Below are 24,674 nucleotides of genomic sequence, written 5' to 3' on the forward strand. Positions count from 1 at the left end.
AGTTGGTGTTTCATTAGTATTATGCTGATAGATATCGTATTATATCTCTGTTGTTTGAATTTCAGTGCTGCTCAATGTGTACATTTTTGATACTGTTTCATGGTAGTCCTATTATTAGGTTTTAATTTGCTGTTCTCAAGTTTACATCATTTATTGTATTTATGTTTACATTTGGTTATTTTTACTATTGCTATGCTGTTAACAAAATTGTAAGTTTTATGTTAAACTTCTCCTGCTGTACACTGCCTTGGGTGAATCTCTTCATAAAGGCGGTTCATAAATCTCAATAAATAATATGGAACAGGTTTAAAAAGTCAGCATATTTCCACTAGGTCTAACATCTTCTGGTCATTTCAATGGTCTACCATCTTTTGTTCTCTTCTGTTTCTCCAATGCTGTGACATATTTTCTTCAGTATACAATTACTGTCTTGTTACAGGTTGTTATACTCATTTTGTGAAGTACTGACTAATGGTACACTAGAAATAAAATAATTTGACCATGGAAGCTCAGTGCCATTTCTAGTCAACATACATTACCTGACTTTACTTGCAAAAAAGGATAAAAATAAGCCCTCTAAAACATGGTATTAGTTGGCCAGCTAACATTCAGTACCAAAAAATATAACCATGCATTTCAAATACAGAATCTTAAAGAGCAGTACTTGATGGGAGTGAGATACTAATGTGCAGGAGAGAAGCCTCGGGGAGATCATATATGATGACCTCAAGCTAACAAATCAGTGGAAGCCAGAATAAGAACACACAGATCGCCATACTCAATCTGGCCATTAAGCCCAGTATCCTGTTTTAAAACAGTGGCCAATTCAGGTCACAAGTACCTGGTAGCATCTCATAAAGTAGGAAGATTTCATGCTAAGTACCAGTCCCCAAGGGCTATCTTAACAACTGTTTATAGACTTTTCCTCCCAGACACTTGTCCGAATATTTATTTTTTAACTCAGTTACGCTAGCTGGTTTTACTATAGCCACCAGCAAAATTCCAGAGGGTGCATAGAAAAAGAAAATTATCAGTAGGAACAAGTTGGGAAAATGTACAAAGCATGACTCATGGAATTATTTCCAATCCTTCTGCATTTCTGCATATTGGGGAAGTTATGATGGGTAGTTTTTGTGGGTGGGGACAATTTCTGGGATGATGGGACAGTTGCGGGAGGAGATAGTTGTTGGAGTTGGGGCAGTCTGCAGTGGTAGTTTTTGGGTTGTGGGTGCCGGTTGTAGGGTGGGTCGGTTTGGGGGAGTAGAAACAGGAGAGGGTAGTTTAAAAGGAGGAATTCTCTATTTACTGTATGCAATTTTCTATGCTACAGAAGCTAGAACTTTTTCTCATACAGAAATACATTAGGTCATTTTGGGGGATTATTTCCCTGCTACTCCTGGACCAACCTGGCCCATTTTCAAACTCAATGTGTCATTTTTACCAGTTTTTATGCTCTTATTCTGGCTCCTGCTATTGTCTTGTTGCAATGATTTGTTAGTTTGAGGTTATCAGACAATAATTACTCCAAGGTCTTTCTCCTGTTTGGCATTCTGTTAAATTCAGAGCGTTATTTCACTCACAAATAGATGGAAAGAATTATGCAAAAGGTGTTGAGAAATGTTTGTCTAGCTACCACTGGGTTGAAAAGAATGAAAATGACATTACTGGTGAGACCTCACCAGAAGTACTGTATCATATGGGGACCTTACCTCTGGAAAAAAAAAAAATATATATATATGTAAAGAAAATACCTCAGTCCAGATAAGGCATAGAGAAAAGTTTTTATTTCATGGATCTTATATCACAGATGCTACAACAAGGAATCTATATACACATGAATATTAGCACTAATGCCCATGAATAAAGGCTAAGTGGTATTTGCATTAGCCATGGAAATTAGCTTCCAAAATATTAGGTATTTGTGTGAGTGCAATCTTCACCAACAGCGGAGAGATTGTTTTCTTCCTGTCCGCACCAAGTTCAAAATGGCACTAACATTATGACCTAGACATGCTTTTGGCATGTTATATATGTGAAACAATTTCAAAAATTGATGTCACTGTAGATGGGAAACTGGTTCCCTCCTGCCAGTTAAGATTTCACTGTCCACTGTGAGGTGAAAGTAAGGGCACTGGACCTTCATATTGTGCTAGGGAGAGGGGCATCAGGGAAAAGAAGCACAGCCTAAGAGGCACAAATTTGTGCTAGAACTGAGAGAAAGGATGGTTTGAGGGGCGCTAGAGTACTGAAGCTTATTCTTAGTCTTGGAGGGGTAAGGGGTGGAGCCTCAAATTTGTACTTTAAAATTCAAGGGGTGGGTGTGATAGCAGCTTATTCTTAGTCTTGGAGGGGTAAGGGGTGGACCCTCAAATCTGTACTTTAAAATTAAAAGGGTGGGTGTGATAAGTGGAGGAGTGGCCTAGTGGTTAGGGTGGTGGACTTTGGTCCTGGGGAACTGAGTTCGATTCCCGGCACAGGCAGCTCCTTGTGACTCTGGGCAAGTCACTTAACCCTCCATTGCTCCATGTAAGCCGCATTGAGTGGGAAAGTGCGGGGTACAAATGTAACAAAAATAAAATAAATAAGCCAATAATATGTATGACTTAGAGGTGGTAGGTTATCTAATGCTTGGAAGGCCAATCTCATTACTTCTGGGAAGGAGTTACTGTACCAACTGGTCCTGTCACTTGGGGTCCATCAGTACAGGAAAGAATGTGCCTCCAATGTGATAGAGTTAATAAAGAACTGGTCTCCAAGACAGCCTTGTTAACTAACATAAATGTGCTACTTTTTTTTTTTTTCAAAATTTTAGTACATCAGGGCCTAAAGTCCAACGTACCATCTTCATTAGAGCCGGCTAGGTTTAAGAGCTGACAACCATCAAATATGATTAGATGGCCACCTAGGGTGTGACAGCTTCAGAAGAGCAGAAAAGAACAGCTGAAATCAGCATAATAGGTTTTAACAACCACAAAACATATCTGTGTATATTAAATGCACACTCATATCATAGACTAGTAAAAAAAGCCCGTTTCTGTTTGAAGTGAAACGGGCGCTAGCAAGATAATCACCTTCTCCCATTAATGTTTGTAAGGGAAGTGTTAGGAGGAATGTGCTCTGATGGTAATCAATAATTTCCAGTGGTGTATTATAAGTACTACCATGCTGCAGAATAAGATCTATATTTGTTTATGTACTTTGAAGAAAGAGATACACATTGTGTGCGTGTGTATGAGTGAGAGTCAGCTGGAATTGGGGGGGGGGGTGTAGTATGTGAGAGAGAGAGAATCAGTGCGTTTGACAGACTGAGTGTGTGTCAGAGAGCGGAAGACAGAGATACATATTGTGTGTGTATGTTTGATTGTCAGACAGATCCAATTGGGGGGGAGGGGTTGCAGTATGAGTGAGAGTCAGCTCCAATGGGGAGGGGGGTGTAGTATGTGTGTCAGAGAGAGAGAGAGAGAATAAGACTGTTTCACAGACTGAGTGTGTGTCAGAGAGTTGAATACTGAGATACACAGTGTATGTGTGTGTATGAGTGAGAGATAGCTGAAATGGGTGTGGGGGGTGTAGACTGTGTGACACAAAGAGAGAATCAAGAGTGTTTGACAGACTCAGTGTCTGTCAGAGAGTGGAAGACACAGGTACACATTGAGGCATATTTTCAAAGCACTTAGCCTTCCAAAGTTCCATAGGTTTCTATGGAACTTTGGAAGGCTAAGTGCTTTGAAAATGAGCCTCATTGTCTGTGTATCAATGAGAGACAGGTCCAATGGGGGGGGGGGGGGGGGGGGGGGGGGTAGTATGGTTGTCACAGAGAGAGAGTCACAGTGTTTGACAGACTGAGTGTGTGTTTGTGAGTGGAAGACAGAGATACAAAGTGTCGGTGTGAGAGTCAAATCCAATTGGGGGGGGTAGCAGGGGAAGGGCTGTCTGTCGGTTCGTCTGTCTGTCAGAGAGAGAAAGACAGAGAGAGTGACATGAAATCAACTCTGGCTAGTCCCCACACCACCACAGCCCAGCCCCTTATCACCTCCTGTTCCCAAAGTTTTTTTCTACTTTTTTTTTTTGTTACATTTGTACCCCGTGCTTTCCCACTCAAGGCAGGCTCAATGCGGCTTACAGGGGGCAATGGAGGGTTAAGTGACTTGCCCAGAGTCACAAGGAGCTGCCTGTGCCTGAAGTGGGAATCGAACTCAGTTCCTCAGTTCCCCAAGACCAAAGTCCACCACCCTAACCACTAGGCCACTCCTCCACTCCACTTTGGATTTCTTTTACCTCGACAGCAGGTAGGCACAGTGATGGGGCCTGAAGTAGTGTAGGAGGTCCAAGTTGAATACAGGCGAGGCAGAGCAGGTAGTATCAATGCCTGCAGCACACAGGACAGGTTTTCTTTAGTCAGCAGCTGTGCCGCTGTAGCGACGGCCAGTGTCTTTTCAGCTGGAGTCCTGTCAGAGCAGTTGGTCCAGTTATGATTTCTGCACGAGGAAGTGAGTGAGGCATCTGTTTGTTCAGATCAGCAGGGCTCCGAGGGCGGGACACAGCACGAGGGGCAGGTGGGCGGGACACGGCATGAGGAACTGAGCCAGGTGGCTGTTTCTTCAGATCAGCAGGGCTACGAGGGCGGAGCGAGAGGGCGGGACACGACGTGAGGAACTGAGCCAGGTGGCTGTTTCTTCAGTTCAGCAGGGCTCCAAGGGTGGGAGGGCGGAGCGGGGAGGGGCAGGACATGGAGCGAGAGGGGCAGGACACAGCGCGAGGAACTGAGCCAGGTGGCTGTTTCTTCATATCAGCAGGGCTCTGAAGGCGGGAGAGCGGAGCGATTACGAAGCCTACGAACACTTCAGGGCTCACAGCCACGCTGCCACGGAGTCAGCTTCAGAACGTTGGAGGTGTGAATTATTACATTAGATGGGTGTAAATACGATATGGACACAACACAACTCTTCCGTGCATGACGCCCTATGTGGATATCCCACACAAACTTTACCTTATCTCACGTGGCAATACCACATGAACTTTATCTTATCTCTACATCACTCTGTATTTGTTTACACCGGAGCCTGCAATCACATCTCCGGCACTATGTAAGCCACATTGAGCCTGCAAATAGGTGGGAAAATATGGGATACAAATGTAACAAATAAAATGAATAAATAAATAAAAAGGTAGAATATTTGAATATCTCCAAGGGCATAAACGGTGCACAAGAATTTTCCAATAGAAATATTGATCAAGAAATCATGATTACAAGATTCAAAGCGTGCAAACTTCAGGAATGATGGAAGATGTATAGAATAGCCCCCCTCTCCCCCCACAGCAGAGATGGGGAGACAAAAACATTAACAATGTTAAAGGGAATATTGGAGTAAGCATAGAAGACCATGGGGCTCATTTTCAAAGCACTTAGCCTTCCAAAATTCCATAGAAACCTATGGAACTTTGGAAGGCTAAGTGCTTTGAAAATATGCCCGCATGTGTTTCATAGGCTCTGCGGAACAAGCCTTATTATCCTTCTATGCAGTCGTGTTTTCTTCGTGTTCCCTGACACTGGTCCTGGGTTCAATAACTACTCCTGCCGTTCAGCCTCTGAGATTGAGGAGGGCAGGACGCGCACGAGTTCAGGGCTTGAAGAGCCGTAGTCATTGTTACTGCTGCTATTTAAGGGATACTGTGTTTGGTCAGATGCTGCGCCAAGGATCCCAGAATTACGTAAAGGACCACTTTTATCAAGCCATGTTAGTGGTTCCCGCACAGAACATTAGCGCGGCTAGACACAAGAGGCCCAAGTGACTGACACCGGAAACCGTAACTCTTCCCATTCGCACTCACCTTCAGCCTTCAAAGAACTTCATACCGTCTTTATTTATGCGCGCAGCCATGATAACAAAAAATCACGCGATAACTCTCAGAAAAAATGCAGAACTATGAACTACCCGTCCTGACGCCGTGCCGCCTGGCTTCTACACGCTTCCCTCTGCATCCTGTGACGCACTGTGCACCTGACGTCACGTCCTGGTACTACAGATGGCGAGGCGTCGTGTTGCTTAGCAACTGCAGGGAACTAGAACTGGGCGCTGCAAATCGACTTCAATGGCTAAATTTGTGCTGGCGGGTAAGCGCTGGGAGCCACCTAGGTAACCCAAGAGCTCTGTATTTTGATGTTTTAAAATTATCTGCTTACAGCAACTGTGGAAATTCTTTTTTTTTTTGAGCCATAATATTGGCAGGGCAGGATTAAGGGCCTGTCTAGTTTTTCCCATCCCCTGTGCATTGCCTCCAGTCAGCTGCTCATTCCTGCTTTGCCTGTTTTACTCTTTATGCAGGGCCCCATTTGTGGGAGTTTAGGGGAAGAGAGGGAGATAAGGACATTTGGATTTAGCATATGCCTTTCCAGTAGTAATTCAAGGCAAGATACATTTAGGCCCAACATGCTTTTTTGCCTAGGACTCACCAAAGAGTTAATCCTGCCTGGAATATTGACAGGCTTTTCAGATAATTAATTAGCTAAGCGACCCCTCTCACTAAGCCATCCTACCGAAGGGCAATCTAGGTATCTACCATCCTCTCCGTGAAAAAGTACTTCCTATAACGTAAAGACTCTTCCTAGTTTATAGCATTATAGGTGGGTCCAATTGACAAGTGTTGCAGCATTGCCCTATACCAGATCTTGGTGAGTCTTGGAATTTAGCAGAGATTATATGGAAGCAAGGATCATTACCTAAATCAGGTTCCTGGTTTTATAAGTTGCTTAAATAGACAGTGATTCAGCATCCATCTGTTATAGAGCAGGTTTGGGAAAACAAGTTTGGCTGTCTTCATGTTTCCGCGCCAATGGCTCTGATACAAATATAATATTTTCTATACATAGAGCATAGTGGACACTATATAAACTCTGTAAGCTCAAAACTATTGCTGATAATTGTTAGCATTGCATTCAAGATGTTGAAACCTTATGGCATATGTTTTCGCGTGTTTGTTGTTTCAGTCCTATTGGACAGATGTTTGGAAAGCGTTGACATCCATCTTCCACCTCCAAAAACCTGATAATTGTTAGCATTGCATTCAAGATGTTGAAACCATATGGCATATGTTATTCACATGTTTGTTGTTTCAGTCCTATTGGACAGATGTTTGGAAAGCGTTGACATCCATCTTCCACCTCCAAAAATCTATCACCTATAAGATATTGATTTGGAAATCTAAAGGGTTAACTAAGCCTATCATTCATATACAATCCAAGCCAAGGGCACCTGGCAAGCTTCCCAAACGTACAAACATTCTATACATGTTATTCCTGGAATTGTGGATTTTTCCCAAGTCCATTTAGTAGTGATTTATGGACTTGTCCTTTAGGAAACCGTCTAAAATCCTGGCCCCTCCCACGACCAAATGCCTTCGATGTGTTCATTTTTGAGCTGGACTGAAAAACGAAACCGCCCAGCTCAAATCCGCACATATCCGATGCATTTGCCCGGCACAAACCGTATTATCGAAAAAAAGGATGGGCGCCCATTTTTTTCCAAAATACGGTCTGTCCCGCCCCTTCACGTACCCATTCTCGGACATAGACGCCCATGGAGATGGGCATTCGCGTTCGATTATGCCCCTTCAAGTCTCTTATACATCTTGTGGCGATTACCCCATACCATTTTTGTTGCATTTCTATGCATTTCAAGTTGTTTTATATCCGTAGGGGTCCTTTTACTAAGCTGCGGGAAAAAGGGCCCTGCAGTAGCGGTGAGGGCCATTTTCCCCATGAGCAGGGGCCCTTTTTATCGCAGCTTATCACATGGTCATGCGGCGGGGAGCACTTACCGACACCCACTGAGGTGGCGGTAAGGACTCCCATGGTAACCCAGCGGTAACTGGGCTGCTCGCGGCGATGCCCGATTACCGCTTGGTTAGCGCTGCACTATAAAAAAATTTTAATGGCACATTGGAAATGGCGCGCACTCAAGCCAGAACTACTGCTGGCAGCCGTGTTGGGCCAGCAGTAGTCCCAAGTTAGCATGCGGTAAGCCCGCATTGGGCTTACCGATGCTTTGTAAAAGGGCCCCTTAGTGAGATGTGGCCTCAAAAACTGAGCACAATACTTCACGTGGGGCCTCAGTAACAACTGGTACAAGGTCATCAATATGTCCTTTTTTCTGTTGGTCATACCCCTCTCTATTCAGCCTATCATTTTTACATTTTATCCAGGGGCCAATATATTAAGCATACCTAGTTCCAGTGGCGTTCCAAGGCGGAGGCGGTGGGGACGGTCCACCCCGGATACACGCTGATGGGGGGGGGGTGCCACGGCACGCGCCTGTTGCCCTGTTTCAGTCCGATTTCGCAATTCGCATGTGTTCACTGCTCCCTCTGAGTCTGCCCCGGAACAGGGGATCTTTTCGATCATATGATGTCCTGATTTTGAGCGCAATATTACTTGGGAAGAAGCTGACCTACTGTTTATATGCTTTTGCTTTGTTTAATATCACAGCAACTGAAAGCCCCTAACGCAGCCCTTGTGGGCGAAACACAGTCTGTGTCGAGCGATTATTTCTCCAATAAAGTCTGATTAATACCACCTAGTGATCTGCTCTTTTGTTTGCTTGAACCAATAATTTGCACAGAAATTGTTTCAGGACCTGGAAGAGTGTTGTATTCACATACACCACAATTACAAATATTGGGTAATGTGTATTGTGCATATCTAGAATGTTAAATGTATATTCTGTGCACAAATATTATTGGTATCAAGATGTCATGTAGATTTCTGCAGTCGAGTACTTTGCTCATCATTTCACAGCTATGTCACCTCCCGTTAACCCCCACATTTGACTAGTTGAATACCTCTGCTGCTTATCTCCCTGATGGTTTCTTTTCTATTTTATTTACTAGCTCAGTGCTTCCCAAACAGGTTTTCTATTTAAGCCATTGAAATTTCATGTGATCTCAGATGGTAAAAAAAAAAGTAAATTGTTACTCAAAGAAAATAATGTGAAACCTGCCTAAAAAAGGAAAATATGAGGCGTTTCAAGATGGTGGAATGTACAGTGTGCTCATATTCAGCGCATCAGGAGTCTCGCTCGACGGTGGGTCTCAAACGCCGGAAAACAGCTGATGCGTGCGTTAGCATGCTTCATGCGGACAATCTATTTGTCTACGAGCAAGTTCCTTCGTGAAAGGTCTTTTTAAAGACCCACTTCATAGATCAACACATTACGTGTTCCCTAACGCACGCATCAGCTGTTTCCTGGCGTTTGAGACCCACTATATGGTAATACCGTCGAGCGAGACTCCTGATGCAGGTCTAACGGCCGAAACACAACGGTTGTGTGGAGTCTTTCTTTCATCAATAAACAAGTATTTTTAAGATTCATCTCTCCAGGTCTTGTATTGCCGTGGTCAAACATCCCACTTTCTTCTATACCTGTGTTCTCCCATGGGGCGTTCAAGTTCTCCGCTTGACTGCGGATTTGTTTGATCTTTATCTGCCAACATTTACTATGTTACTGTTTTAGGTCCTTTCCAGTTTAAGCCTGCATATTGGGCATACACAATGACATGGGCGCCTTGGCTTGAAGGGTAACAGCTAGAGTAGAAGTAGGAACCCCTAGCTCAGTGGTTCTCAGACCTGTCCTGGGGGACCACCAGCCAGTCAGGTTTTCAGGATATCTCTAATAAATATGTCTGTGAGTGTTTTCTGGGAGTGTGGCCCCAGTAACCTAGAAGTCACTGGGGATAACGTAAGAGCGGGAGACTTGCCCAGAGGTGGTTGGGACCCAGTCGTTTGGAGGAGGGTGCTAATATAGATCACAAGTGACAGGTGCAGGAGGACCTGAGCTGTGCTGGGGATAGACCCTCTAAATGGCTGTGGGATAACCCCAGGTGGATGGCTAGGTGTTTTGTGACACACGCTAACAGACATTAGGGTACACTAAGTGCAACATGGCCCATATATATAAAATAGAATACACAGTATTTAGCATGCGCAAAACTTTAATAAAAGAGCATTTTGTACACCTTACCACTGATTAGCTGTCGTTCCTGTATTTTAGTTATATTGTTATACTTTTTTTGAATGTCAGGCCTGGATCTTCTTACATTTGTTGTCAATTGTTAAATATTGTTCCTTGTCATCAAGCAGATGAAGCCATTACGTATGGGTTGTGTCCATCAACCAGCAGGGGGAGATAGAGAGCACTCAACTTTTCACAGTGCCTCATGGCCAGCCAGCTCCACTGCCTCTTCAGTATTCTCTATCTCCCCAAGCAGGGTGGCTGCAGCTTCTTCGAGCTCCATCAAAAATCTGCCTGGGGGTGGCTCCTGGCTTGCCAGTTGTTAGCCGGGGTGTTAGAGGCTATAGCAGCTTCACTTTGAAGGCACATAGGTTAGCCCTTTCCCTGCCTTACCCATGCCCCCGTGGATGTGGACATATTAGTTTGCTTTTCCCTGTCCTTTCCCACTCAGTGGATGCAGGCACATTGGTTCGCCTTTCCCTGCCTTTCCCACTCATCTGAGCCTCCGGAGTTCTTATTACCTCTGCTTTCCTCACAGCGTTTAAAAAAAAAAAAATGTAACAGAGGTTTTCCTTTGATTCTTCTATGGGACCAGAGCTGTGATACTCGGTCCGGTGAGGTAAGAGTGCTTTCTAACTCCTCTGGGGTGGACCCACGATCGGGGCGTTTTTGGCGCGAAACCGCCATTTTGAATTTTCCCACCGTTTTCGGCGATGGCTGCAGAGAATGTAAAGCGCTGTTCCCGGTGTGGCAAGCGCAAATCAGCAGCGGGGCTCTGTAAATCATGCTGTACAGGTGTAAGAGCCGGCCCGAGCATGGCGAGCGATGATTCTTCCTGCTCAGACCTGGCAGCGGACGCAAATGGCAGTAGCAGTGGCGGCTCGCCGTCTTATTTGGCTATGACATTGGGCAGCGGACATGGCCTCTAAGCAAAGGTTGGTGAAGTTGCCCTTTCAAGGCCTTCTCCTATTTGGTGAGGAGTTGGAAAAAAGAATTGTTAAAGGCCTGGGAGATCCTAAACCCCAGCGCTTGGCCGAAGATAGGCTGAGGCCTTCCTCCAAGGGCCAGGCAGTCCACTCCTCTTATAGACCTCGCTTCCGTGAAGCTAGAAGGTACCGCCCGGGGCGTTCTGCTGGGTTCACTTCTCGTGCCCGTTTTTCAGCAGAGGAACTCCTTTCACTCGGACAAGCGTTTCACAGCCACCGGCTCTAGGCCTGGAGTTCAGGGGCGACCCTCTCAATGATGGTGCGCCGGCCCCCACCTCGCTTCCTGTCATCGGAGGACGTCTTTCCCTCTTTGCCGAGGAGTGGGCCAATATTTCCTCAGATCAGTGGGTTCTGGACCTGATCAGAGATGGCTACAGAATAGAATTCAACGCCCCAGTAAGAGACGTGTTTGTGGAGTCCCGATGCGGTTCTGCCGCCAAACGGGCAGCGGTAGAGGAGACTTTGCAAGGTCTGATTCAGTTAGGGGCTATGTCCCTGGTACCTCCCGCCGAACACGGCTACGGCCGATACTCCATCTACTTTGTGGTGCCACGAAAAGGTGGGTCTTTTCGCCCTATTCTGGACTTAAAAGAATTAAACAAGTCCCTGAGAGTGCAGCATTTCCACATGGAAACCCTGCGCTCCGTCATTGTTGCGGTACAGCCAGGAGAGTTTCTCACGTCTCTAGACCTGAAAGAAGCTTACTTGCACATACCAATTTGGCCCCCGCACCAGAAGTTTCTGAGGTTTGCTGCGTTGGGAAAACATTTCCAGTTCCGGGCCTTGCCTTTTGGCCTCGCCACAGCTCCCCGAACCTTTTCGAAGGTAATGGTGGTAGTAGCTGCTTTGCTCAGGTGAGAAGGTATCAGGGTTCACCCGTACCTAGACGACTGGCTCATCAGAGCAGACTCTGTAACAGAGAGCTATCAAGCTACAGCCAGAGTGGTCTCAGTACTTCAATCTCTAGGCTGGGTCGTCAATATGGCCAAAGTCACCTGACCCCCTCGCAATCTCTAGAATATTTGGGGGCCAGGTTCGACACAGGCTCGGGCTATGTATACCTACCAGAGCTAAGGCGGTGCAAGCTTCAGAATCAGGTCCGTCTGCTCCTGAGGATGCCCCACCCACGAGCTTGGGACATTGTCCAGCTGCTGGGATCGATGACAGCCACATTGGAAGTGGTGCCCTGGGCGAGAGCGCACCTGAGACCTCTACAGTATTCCCTACTTCAAAGATGGTCTCCAGTTTCTCAGGATTATCAATGCAGACTTTCTTGGCTCCCTGCGGCCTGACTCAGCATGGAGTGGTGGCTCTCAGACAACATGCTGCGGCGAGGAATGCCGCTGGCGCTCCCCGATTGGTGTCTAGTAGTAACAGATGCCAGCCTGAAGGGCTGGGGCGCACATTGCAAGGGGAAGCATGCCCAGGATCTATGGACGCCTGAGGAGTCGGAGTGGTCCATCAACCGCCTGGAGTTGAAAGCGGTGTTTCAGACGCTTCTGGCCTTTCAAGTGACCCTGGAAGGATTGGCTGTCAGAGTGATGTTGGACAAAACGACAGCAGTGGCCTACATAAATCGACAAGGCGGCACTCAGTGCAGAGCATTGGCCGCGTAGGCCGAACAGATTTGCCCTGGGCCGAGCTGCATCTTCAGTTTCTGTCGGCAGCTTACATTGCAGGTCAGAGCAACTTGCAAGCCGATTATCTAAGCAGGCATCAGATCGATTCAGCAGAATGGGAACTAGCAGACGAAGTATTCCTGCAGATATGGGGCAAGCCCGTGATGGATCTTATGGCGACAAGTTCAAATGCCAAAGTCCCGTGCTTCTTCAGCAGACGGAGAGATCCTCGCTCGGCAGGGTTGGATGCCTTGACTCAGCCCTGGCCTCCGGGCCTACTATATGTGTTCCCTCCGTGGCCCTTGATAGGGTGCGTGCTCCTGCGGATTCGGCTGCACCCAGGAGAAGTGGTCCTCATCGCCCCGGATTGGCCCAGGAGGCCTTGGTATGCGGACCTCCGACAGATGCTAGTGGAGGCTCCCCTTCCTTTACTTCTGGTACCGAACCTGTTGTCACAGGGCCCGGTAGCCATGGAGGACGCCTGCCACTTTGGTCTTATGGCATGGCGATTGAGAGGGCGCAATTGAGGGACAAAGGCTATTCAAACACAGTCATTTCCACTCTCCTGCAGGCCCGCAAGCATTCCACTTCCGTGGCTTATGCCAGGATTTGGCGCCAGTTTGAGTCTTGGTGTGCTTCAAAAGCGATCATACCCATGCGGGCTCCTGTCTCGCCGATTCTGGACTTTTTGCAGGATGGTGTACAAATAGGCTTGGCCTATAATTCCCTGCATTTGCAAGTGGCAGTGTTGGCCTCCCTTCGTGGTAAGGTTGAAGGCGTGTCTTTAGCTGCTCATCCAGATGTGGCATGGTTTCTTAGTGGGGTGCTTTGGCTCCGGCCTTCCGTGCGAGCACCCTGTCCAGCTTGGAACCTGGGGCTAGTGCTGAAGGCCCTTCAGGGTGCTCCCTTTGAACCGCTTCGGCGTGCTTCAGAGAAAGACTTGACACTGAAGGCCTAAGGTGGTTTCAGCGTTTCACCTAAACCAGCCTATTTTCTTGCCCTCCTTTGATAAGGAGGAGTTTCCAGAATCTTTTGGGCAGTTGTACCTGTTGAATGTGCACAGGACTCTGCTGCAGTATCTGCGAGTTACTATCTCTTTCAGGATCTATGATCATCTGTTTGTTTTGCTATCAGGGGCCTCGCAGAGGGTCTCCAGCGTCTAAAGCCACTATTGCCCGCTGGCTCAAAGAAACTATCTTTTCAGCTTATCTGCTTGCCGGCCGGTCTCCGCCTGTAGCCTTTAAGGCGCATTCTACCAGAGCGATTTCTTCCTCTTGGGCTGAAACTGGAGCACTCTCTCGTCAAGAGATATGCAGTGCAGCAACATGGGCTTCTAAGCTCTCTTTTGCCCGACATTACAGGCTGGATGTGGCTGCTAGGAGGGATGCGCGTTTTGGAGCACAAGTGCGAGCGCGTGGTGTGACCTGTTCCCACCCTATATAGGGATTGCTTTGTTACATCCCATACGTAATGGCTTCATCTGCTTGATGACAAGGAAGGGAAAATTAGGTTCTTACCTTGGTAATTTTCTTTCCTTTAGTCATAGCAGATGAAGCCATGAGCCCTCCTTGTATGATTGTCTGTATGCTGTGAATCTGTTTCAGGTTCTGTTCTTGTTTCCTGAAGTTTCTTCCTTGGGAGAAAGTTGGAAAACTGTCTTCAGGATTCATGTTCACTTATAGGAGGATGAGTCCATTCCCTCCAGGAGGTTGCATGTATCCCCTCCAGTTATACAATGAGGAGGACGAGTTTATTCCCTCCAGGAGGATGTGTTCATTCCCTTGTTAAGGGGCCATCGTTCGCTGTGAGGAAAGTTCATGTTATTCCCATTGCGGTTTGCCATACTGCTTTGGAAGCTTCAAATACTGAAGAGGCAGTGGAGCTGGCTGGCCATGAGACACTGTGAAAAGTTGAGTGCTCTCTATCTCCCCCTGCTGGTTGATGGACACAACCCATACGTAATGGCTTCATCTGCTATGACTAAAGGAAAGAAAATTACCAAGGTAAGAACCTAATTTTCCCTTTTCTTTCAGATATGTTGTTTTTTTAAAAGACATCATATACTTGATTTCTTTGTTCCTTGCTATAAAACGTGTATGTCTGATTTTGGACATTTTGCTAGAAACGTCCAAGAATTGAGTGATGAACATAACCATTTTAGAACCTGAAAAACGTTTATCTTTTTGGTTCAAAAATCGCAGTTCTCCTAAACGTTTTGTGCTCAGTGTATTTTTCTTTTGGAACGATTTTGGAAAATATAACATCCAAGAGAAAAATGCTGAAAAACCAGCCATTGGGATGTTTGGGGGGCCATCATTCTTAGTAGACTGGTCACACAGACATCCCAGTAGAGCTGTGGGGCATCCTAGGGGGCATTGCAGTGGAAGTCACATAAAAGGTCCCAAGTACGCATCTCACCATAACCCCCTTATATTGTGTGGTGAGCTCTCCAGGAGCAGAAAAATACCTGCTGTAGTTCACTGTACATCACAATCAGGCTTATTTTCGAAAGAGAAAGACGCCCATATTTCGACCCAAATCGGGAGATGGGTGCCTTTCTCCTGTGGGCGCCCAAATCGGTATAATCGAAAGCCGATTTGGGGCCCCTCCAACTACAGTCTGTCACGGGAACGAACAAAGTTGACGGGGGCGTGTCGGAGGCGTGGTGAAGGCGGGACTGGGGCGTGTTTATCGACCGAGAGGAGATGGACGCGCTTGGCCAATAATGGAAAAAAGAAGGGTGGCAGAAGCGAGAATTTGGGCCGCTTTTTTTGGACCCTTTTTTTTCACGAACAAGTCCACAAAAAGTGCCCCAACTGCCCAGATGACCACCCGAGGGAATCGGGGATGACCTCCCCTGACTCCCCCAGTGGTCACTAACCCCCTCCCACCAAAAAAAAAAGAACTTTAAAACCTTTTTTTTTCCAGCCTGTATGCCAGCCTCAAATGTCATACCCAGCTCCATCACAGCAGTATGCAGGTCCCTGGAGCAGTTGTTAGTGGGTGCAGTGGACTTCAAGCAGGTGGACCCAGGCCTATCCCCCCCTACCTGTTACACTTGTGCTGGTAAATGGGAGCCCTCCAACCCCCCTCCCCAAAACCCACTGTAACCACATCTAGGTGCCCCCTTCACCCATAAGTGCTATGGTAATGGTGTAGAGTTGTGGGGAGTAGGTTTTGGGTGGGATTTGGGGGGCTCAGCACCCAAGGTAAGGGAGCTATGGACTTGGGAGGTATTTTAATTTTTTATTTTACTTTTTACAAGTGCCCCCTAGGGTGCCCAGTTGGTGTCCTGGCATGTGAGGGGGACCAGTGCACTACGAATCCTGGCCCCTCCCACGACCAAATGCCTTGGATGTGTTCGTTTTTGAGCTGGGCGCCTTTGGTTTCCATTATCGCTGAAAACTGATACCGCCCAGCTGAAATCCGCCCAAATCCGATGCATTTGCCCGGCACCAACCATATTATCGAAACAAAAGATGGACGCCCATCTTTTTCGAAAATACGGTCTGTCCCGCCCTTTCGCATACCCGTCCTCGGAGATAGTCACCCTTGGAGATGGGCGTTCGCGTTCGATTATACCTCTCAATAGCTCTCAAGCTTGCAGGAGTCATTTATATGTAGGTACAGCAGGTATTCAGTGTATTTTGGAGTTAGAGTAGGATATGGGCCTGGATCCTCTTCCACTGCACTGAATACTAGGCTATTCCTGGAACTTGCTTTCTGCTCTAATAGTAACATAGTAACATAGTAGATGACGGCAGAAAAAGACCTGCGCGGTCCATCCAGTCTGCCCAACAAGATAAACTCATATGTGCTACTTTTTGTGTATACCCTACCTTGATTTGTACCTGTCCTCTTCAGGGCACAGACCATATAAGTCTGCCCAGCACTATCCCTGCCTCCCAACCACCAGCCCCGCCTCCCACCACCGGCTCTGGCACAGACCGTATAAGTCTGCCCAGCATTATCCCCGCCTCCCAACCACCGGCTCTCGCATAGACCATATAAGTCTGCCCAGCACTATCCCCGCCTCCCAACCACCAGTCCCACCGTCCATCTTTTGTTTCGATAATACGGTCAGGGACGTCCAAATCTTGAAATTTAGGTCGTCCTTAGACTTGGTCGTTTCTAATTTTCGGGGATAATGGAAACCAAGGACATCCATCGCAGAAACGACCAAACGCAAGCCCTTTGGTCATGGGAGGAGCCAGCATTTGTAGTGCACTGGTCCCCCTGACATGCCAGGGCACCAACCGGGCACCCTAGGGGGCACTGCAGTGGACATAAATTGCTCCCAGGAATAGATAGCTCCCTTACCTTGTGTGCTGAGCCCCCCCAAAACCTGCTACCCACAACTGTACACCACTACCATAGCCCTTATGGGTGAAGGGGGGCACCTAGATGTGGGTACAGTGGGTTTGTGGTGGGTTTTGGAGGGCTCGCTGTTTCCTCCACAAACTACTACTACTACTACTACTACTAACTAACATTTCTAAAGCGCTACTAGGGTTACGCAGCGCTGTACAGTTTAAACATAGAAGGACAGTCCCTGCTCAAAGAGCTTACAATCTAAAAGACAAGAGAACAATCTAAAGACAAGTGTACAATCTAGAGGACGAGTGAACAGTTAATCTGATAGGGTGGATAGATTGGGGCATTCTATATTTCTCAAGCGGTTAGGCTCCGAAGGCAGCATTGAAGAGGTGAGTTTTAAGCAGAGATTTGAAGGTGGGTAGGGAGGGGGCATGGCGTATGGGTAAAGGAAGATTGTTCCAGGCATAGGGTGAGGCAAGGCAGAATGAGCGGAGCCTGGAGTTGGCAGTGGTGGAGAAGAGTACTGAGAGAAGGGCTTTGTCCTGTGAGCGGAGGTTACGGGCGGGAACATAGGGGGAGATGAGGGTGGAGAGGTAGTGAGGAGCCGCAGACTGAGTGCATTTGTAGGTAAGGAGGAGGAGCTTGAATTGTATGCGATATCTGATCGGAAGCCAATGAAGTGATTTGAGGAGAGGGGTGATATGAGTATATCGGTTCTGGCGGAATATAAGACGTGCGGCAGCGTTCTGAACGGATTGAAGGGGGGATAGATGGCTGAGTGGGAGGCCGGTGAGGAGTAAGTTGCAGTAATCAAGGCGAGAGGTAATGAGAGTGTGGACGAGAGTTCTGGTGGTGTGCTCAGAGAGGAAAGGGCGAATTTTGCTGATGTTGAAGAGGAAAAAACGTAACAAGTAGGGGGATGGGCCTGGGTCCACCTGTCTGAAGTGCACTGCACCCACTAAAACTGCTCCAGGGACCTGCATACTGCTGTCACAGACCTGAGTATGACATCTGAGACTGGCATAGAGGCTGGCAAAAAATATTTTTGAAAGATTTTTTGAGGGTGGGAGGGGGTTATTGACCACTGAGGGAGTAAAGGGAGGTCATCCCCGATTCTCTCCAGTGGTCATCTGGTCAGTTCAGGCACCTTTTTGTGCCTTGGTCGTAACAAAAACAGGACCAGGTAAAGTCGTCCAAGTGCTCGTCGGGGACGCCCTTTTTTTTCCATTATGGGTTGAGGACGTTCATGTGTTAGGCACGCCCAAGTCCCGCCTTCACTATGCCTACGATACGCCCCCTTGAACTTTGGCCGTCCCAGCGACAGAAAGCAGTTGGGGACAACCAAAATTGGCTTTCGATTATGCCGATTTGGATGACCCTGTGAGAAGGACTCCCATCTTCCGATTTATGTCGAAAGATGGGCGTCCTTCTCTTTCGAAAATTAGCCCAATAGGGTACATGGGAGAAAGGGTTTGGCTACAACACTTTGCTCTTTCTATAAAGCACTCTGTAAGCCTTCCTTTCCTTTCTATTTGATAGGAAAGATGGGCCTATAAAAAAAGATTTGTTTTCCATGTCCCCTACCTAATGCCTGTTCAAGGTCTATTTACTGTAAATTGTTTCAGGCAGAGCGGACTGTCCATACTATGCTAAAGCAGAAGCACTTGCTGACTTCCTGACAAAAAGTCTAGATGACTTCAAAGTACACAAGATTACTCATCACCCAGATGACTGGGAGGTAAGCACTGCATATGAAAAGAAGAAGCATTATCAAAGATTCTTAAAATCGTTTGGGGGTCTTTTCCTAAGGTGCGCTAGCGTTTTAGCTCATGCTAAAAATCAGCTGGTGCTAAACGCTGAGACGCCCATTATATTCCTTAGTAAAAGACCCCCCTTAGAGGTTGATTTTCCCCAGATATGTGAGCTTCCTTTGGCAATAACAGCTGTAAAGCAGGTTTTTTCCCTTGCCATAAAAAAGATGTTCAGCTGATGTTCACAGGGCCGTGCCTAGGGTCTCTGGCGCCCCCCTGCAGACTATCAGTTGGCGCCCCCCCCCCCCCCCCCCCCCCCGTGAAAATGATCGCTCACCACTTGCTACACTGACAGGAATTGTCAGCAATATTCTTATAAACAAATTGCTATACATTGCAAAATAAGATAGCAGATGTAAATTCTCAAAGTAGACATATTCCAAACGCTAAAATGAAAATAAAATGATTTTTTTCTACCTTTGTTGTCTGGTGACTTTCTTTTTCCGATCATGCTGGTCAGTATCTGAGTCTGCTGCTATCTGTCCTCTTAACTCCATTTCCAGGGCTTCCTTTCCATTTATTTCTTTACTTTCCTCCTTTCTTCTTCATTTCTTGCTCTATATCCATTTCCAGCAATTTCTTCTCTCTCCCTGGGTCCTGGCCTCCCATCCACGTCCATCCTTGTCCCTCTCTGCCCTTCCCTCCTCCATCCATAGCCAGCAATCCTCCTCCCCTCCCCTCCATTTCCAGCAATTTGTCCTCTCCCTGGGCCCCCATGTCCATCCTTGTCCCTCTCTGCCCTTCCCTCCTCCATCCATAGCCAGCAATCCTCCTCTATCTCCTCTCCCCTCCATTTCCAGCAAATTGTCCTCTCCCTGGGCCCCCATGTCCATCCTTGTCCCTCTCTGCCCTTCCCTCCTCCATTCATAGCCAGCAATCCTCCTCTATCTCCTCTCCCCTCCATTTCCAGCAATTTGTCCTCTCCCTGGGCCCCCATGTCCATCCTTGTCCCTCTCTGCCCTTCCCTCCTCCATTCATAGCCAGCAATCCTCCTCTATCTCCTCTCCCCTCCATTTCCAGCAAATTGTCCTCTCCCTGGGCCCCCATGTCCATCCTTGTCCCTCTCTGCCCTTCCCTCCTCCATTCATAGCCAGCAATCCTCCTCTCTCTCCCCTCCCCTCCATTTCCAGCAAATTGTCCTCTCCATGGGCCCCCATGTCCATCCTTGTCCCTCTCTGCCCTTCCCTCCTCCTCCATCCATAGCCAGCAATCCTCCTCCCCTCCCCTCCATTTCCAGCAATTTGTCCTCTCCCTGGGCCCCCATGTCCATCCTTGTCCCTCTCTGCCCTTCCCTCCTCCATTCATAGCCAGCAATCCTCCTCTATCTCCTCTCCCCTCCATTTCCAGCAAATTGTCCTCTCCCTGGGCCCCCATGTCCATCCTTGTCCCTCTCTGCCCTTCCCTCCTCCATTCATAGCCAGCAATCCTCCTCTCTCTCCCCTCCCCTCCATTTCCAGCAAATTGTCCTCTCCATGGGCCCCCATGTCCATCCTTGTCCCTCTCTGCCCTTCCCTCCTCCTCCATCCATAGCCAGCAATCCTCCTCCCCTCCCCTCCATTTCCAGCAATTTGTCCTCTCCCTGGGCCCCCATGTCCATCCTTGTCCCTCTCTGCCCTTCCCTCCTCCATTCATAGCCAACAATCCTCCTCTATCTCCTCTCCCCTCCATTTCCAGCAAATTGTCCTCTCCCTGGGCCCCCATGTCCATCCTTGTCCCTCTCTGCCCTTCCCTCCTCCATTCATAGCCAGCAATCCTCCTCTATCTCCCCTCCCCTCCATTTCCAGCAAATTGTCCTCTCCATGGGCCCCCATGTCCATCCTTGTCCCTCTCTGCCCTTCCCTCCTCCTCCATCCATAGCCAGCAATCCTCCTCCCCTCCCCTCCATTTCCAGCAAATTGTCCTCTCCATGGGCCCCCATGTCCATCCTTGTCCCTCTCTGCCCTTCCCTCCTCCTCCATCCATAGCCAGCAATCCTCCTCCCCTCCCCTCCATTTCCAGCAATTTGTCCTCTCCCTGGGCCCCCATGTCCATCCTTGTCCCTCTCTGCCCTTCCCTCCTCCATTCATAGCCAGCAATCCTCCTCTATCTCCTCTCCCCTCCATTTCCAGCAATTTGTCCTCTCCCTGGGCCCCCATGTCCATCCTTGTCCCTCTCTGCCCTTCCCTCCTCCATTCATAGCCAGCAATCCTCCTCTATCTCCTCTCCCCTCCATTTCCAGCAAATTGTCCTCTCCCTGGGCCCCCATGTCCATCCTTGTCCCTCTCTGCCCTTCCCTCCTCCATTCATAGCCAGCAATCCTCCTCTCTCTCCCCTCCCCTCCATTTCCAGCAAATTGTCCTCTCCCTGGGCCCCCATGTCCATCCTTGTCCCTCTCTGCCCTTCCCTCCTCCATTCATAGCCAACAATCCTCCTCTATCTCCTCTCCCCTCCATTTCCAGCAAATTGTCCTCTCCCTGGGCCCCCATGTCCATCCTTGTCCCTCTCTGCCCTTCCCTCCTCCATTCATAGCCAGCAATCCTCCTCTATCTCCTCTCCCCTCCATTTCCAGCAAATTGTCCTCTCCCTGGGCCCCCATGTCCATCCTTGTCCCTCTCTGCCCTTCCCTCCTCCATTCATAGCCAGCAATCCTCCTCTCTCTCCCCTCCATTTCCAGTAAATTGTCTTCTCCCTTCACGCGATTCGCGAACCGCTTAGCACTGCTTTAAAAAAAAAAAATTACACGTCAGCAGGAACAGGCTGCTTCAGCCAATCCCAGGGGCCTTCCTTCAGCGTGTTCCGCCCCTGAGGGCTGAAGGAAGGCTCCTGGGATTGGCTGAAGCAGCCTGTTCCTGCTGATGTGTAAATTTTTTTTTTAAGCAGTGCTAAGCGGCAGCGTGGTTCGCGAATCGCGTGAAGTGGGGGGGTGGGACGACGCGACGGCAACGAAGAGGTCGCAGCAGCGTCAGTGAAAGCGGAGCGCTGCCGACGTCTACCTTCCCTTCGCGCTCTTGGTTCCCTCAGTGTCCGCCTTCTTCTGACGTCAGAAGAAGGCGGGACACTGAGGGAACCAATGAGTGCAAGGGAAGGGAGACGTCGGCAGCGCTTTCACTGACGCTGCTGCAACCAGGTAAAAGATTTAAAGGCCTCGGCGGCATGGGGCGAGAGTAAGCACCGCGGCGGCGCCCTCCAGAGGTGGGCGCCCCCCTGCGGCGCTTACCCCGCTTACCGCATCGGCACGGCCCTGGATGTTCACTATGGCTGGTAATCCTGCTGTCCAAGTAGAACATCCATTACAGGCACGCAATCCTACTTTTTCTCTCTTTCCTCTGGGGAAACATACCAGTTCAGTTCAGTTATAATCTCAGAATGGTCAGCATGCATAGTGATTTCATTCAGAACCCCATAGTTTGTTCATTCCCTTAGACCCCTCTTAAATGCTGTAACATACCGCATAATTTGGCTGTTCCAAAGAAGAACAAGAGAGACTGCAGTCTCAGGGAAATCAAAGTATGTTGTGCTTTTATCAAAGTGTTTTAAACCTGCCCTGTCATAAATTGATACTGAAGCAAGCAGACCAGAGGGAAACAACAGTACAAACCAAATGGATATCAACAAAAGTGTAGTAGGCCATAGATTGAACAACAAGGTGGAGCTGAGGATAGGAGGAAGCATTTCAGTGTGGTGGTTGCATCAGGGGTAATGTAGTAGTCTCAGCCATGCAAAGCTTCCTGTGTTAATTCTGCAATCATAAAATTCTAAGTTCAAAACAACAAAGTGGTTTGTCCATGGGTGTAAGCATAAAATTAAAACTTTGAGTGTGAGAATTTACACCAGCTGAAATCTGTTAGATGTGGATCCCCCAAATTCTATGCTTATCTTTAGTCAATGCCCCTGACCTGCCCATGCCCCTCCCATGGCCATGCTTCCTCTTAAGTTGCACGGTAAAAAATTTGTATGTGCATGTTTATAGAATAGTGCTTAGCAACATGTGAATGCAAATCCTAATTGGAGCCAATTAACTGCAATAATTGGTTATTAGCACTCAGTTATTCCTACGTAGGTTACTTATGTCAGACGGGGGTGGGCCCAGCAGCAAAGGAGACGCGAAGACAGTGAAGATGCAACAACTAGGCGTTTTTCTTGCCCGTGCAGCGCATTAGAGAGTTGAAAGGCGCTGCGCAGGCCCGGTAGGAAGGAGGGGGGCCCGGTGGAGGGGGGGAGCGGCGGCCACGGTCTCGGGGGGGGGGCGGAGCACAGGGGCGGAGAATGGTGGGAGGCGGAGCTGGGAAACAGGAAGGGAGGGGTGCCGGGGCAGCCTGAAAGTTTCTAAAATCCCACAAAGTTTGTGCTTTTTATTTTGAATTGATGATTGGTTTGGATGCAGGGGGGAAGCGGGGAGCACTGGCATACTCGGGTGGGGATGGGCGGGGGCAAGCACGTCTGTGAAGGACGCTCTTGACGAGCGCCTTTGCCCCCTCCCAAAACACACGTGTTTGTGTTTTGGGTTTTTTTTTGTAGTTTTGACATTTGTGGCATGTGCAGAGCAGCCAGCATAACGTTTGGCTGCTCTGCGCATGCTTTAGGGGGTGATCACGGACGGCGATTACACAGGTTTGGTGCATTGTACTTTACAGTACCGCACCGAACTTGTGCGACTTGTTTTTTTGGTGCATTCTTCGTTTTTTAAAAATCGTTAGGGACTTTAACGTTTTAGAGTTTTTAACGTTTGTTTGATGCATCTGGGCCTCTGTCACAAACTTTTAACAAACAACTGGATCCTCAGAACAAAGAATTGCCTGAGCTGAAGATGGGAGCACAAGAAAGGTTCTTCTACTTACAACAGATCCAGATGGGCCAGCAGAACTGTTCTCTGAACTTCTCTTACCCGGGACAGACGATGCCAGTTTTTGCAGTATCAAGTTCAGGGAGGTTTTTAAGTCCAGCCTCGAGTAACTGCACATATAGCCCTGTACGTCGGGAGAAACTCGGAGGGAGGGAAGGAGGATGACCCTGGAACTCGGAGGGATGGAGGGGGGAGGGAGGGGCCCCTGGCACACACTCTGAGTCACACACACACACACACTCTCTCTCTCACGGACACACTCGCACCCAGTCTCAGTCTCTGTCACATACAAACACTCGCACATTCACTCTCTCTCACACAGTCAATTCTCTCTCTCATGGACACACTCGCACCCAGTTTCAGTCTCTGTCACATACAAACACTCGCACATTCACTCTCTCTCACACAGTCAATCTCACACACACTCTCTCAAACATAAACACTACGAGGAAAGCCTTGCTAGCGCCCGTTTCATTTCTAACAGAAACGGGCCTTTTTTTTTACTAGTAATAATAATAATAATCAGAGGCTAGTTTCCTTCCAAAGGGATAGTCTTTATTCCAGTATAGATAATAACAAAGCAATCAGATGATAAAGTAATTAGGCATTAAAACAATTAGGCAAAATAATTAGGCAGGGTGATCAGGCAAGGTAATTAGGTAAAGGAATTAGGGAATAAGGTAAGGAATTAGGGAATTAGGTATGGAATTAGGTAAAGGAATTAGGGAATTAGGTAAGGAATTAGGTCATAACAAATAGCAACATTTGTTATGAGAGGAAGAGATATCACTGTGGTAAAGACGCACTCACTATGGATGATCTCTTCCTCTATCTAATACAGCACAGCAGTGCCTTATATACAGTGGATTGAGCATCAATCCCCCTCCCCATCCAGTCTACAATTTGCAATTTCAGCCAATTTTATTGTAACATTAGCTAATTTCTGTCTTACTGTATTGTTTACGTTGAATGTTTACAGAATACAGAATAATGTTTATAGAACTTCAGCACCTCCAAGGTTCTTTTACAGAAGATTATAGATGCCATTATGTTATAGGAATTTCCCCAGTACCCATGTTTACCATAGTGCTATCTAAGACCTAAAAACATCT

General features: G+C 47.7%; 2 protein-coding genes across 3 annotated transcripts in view; one reads left to right on the forward strand and one right to left on the reverse strand.

The window, feature by feature from the left end:
- Positions 1–5,975, reverse strand: part of FASTKD2 (FAST kinase domains 2) — a 211,549-nt gene extending 205,574 nt beyond the window's left edge. For both annotated transcript variants that reach the window (XM_030209830.1, XM_030209829.1), the window contains exon 1: positions 5,833–5,975. The gene's annotated coding sequence lies outside the window, so the exon portion shown is untranslated. The remainder of the gene's footprint in view (positions 1–5,832) is intronic.
- Positions 5,976–6,076: 101 nt separating this feature from the next.
- MDH1B (malate dehydrogenase 1B) overlaps positions 6,077–24,674 on the forward strand; it is a 222,476-nt gene continuing 203,878 nt past the window's right edge. The window contains exons 1-2 of the mRNA XM_030209739.1: positions 6,077–6,115; positions 18,555–18,667. Coding sequence (XP_030065599.1) covers positions 6,094–6,115; positions 18,555–18,667 — 135 coding nt within the window. The 5' untranslated portion in view covers positions 6,077–6,093. The remainder of the gene's footprint in view (positions 6,116–18,554; positions 18,668–24,674) is intronic.

This window comes from Microcaecilia unicolor, chromosome 7 (assembly GCF_901765095.1).
Source record: "Microcaecilia unicolor chromosome 7, aMicUni1.1, whole genome shotgun sequence".
NCBI classification, from domain to species: Eukaryota; Metazoa; Chordata; class Amphibia; order Gymnophiona; family Siphonopidae; genus Microcaecilia; species Microcaecilia unicolor.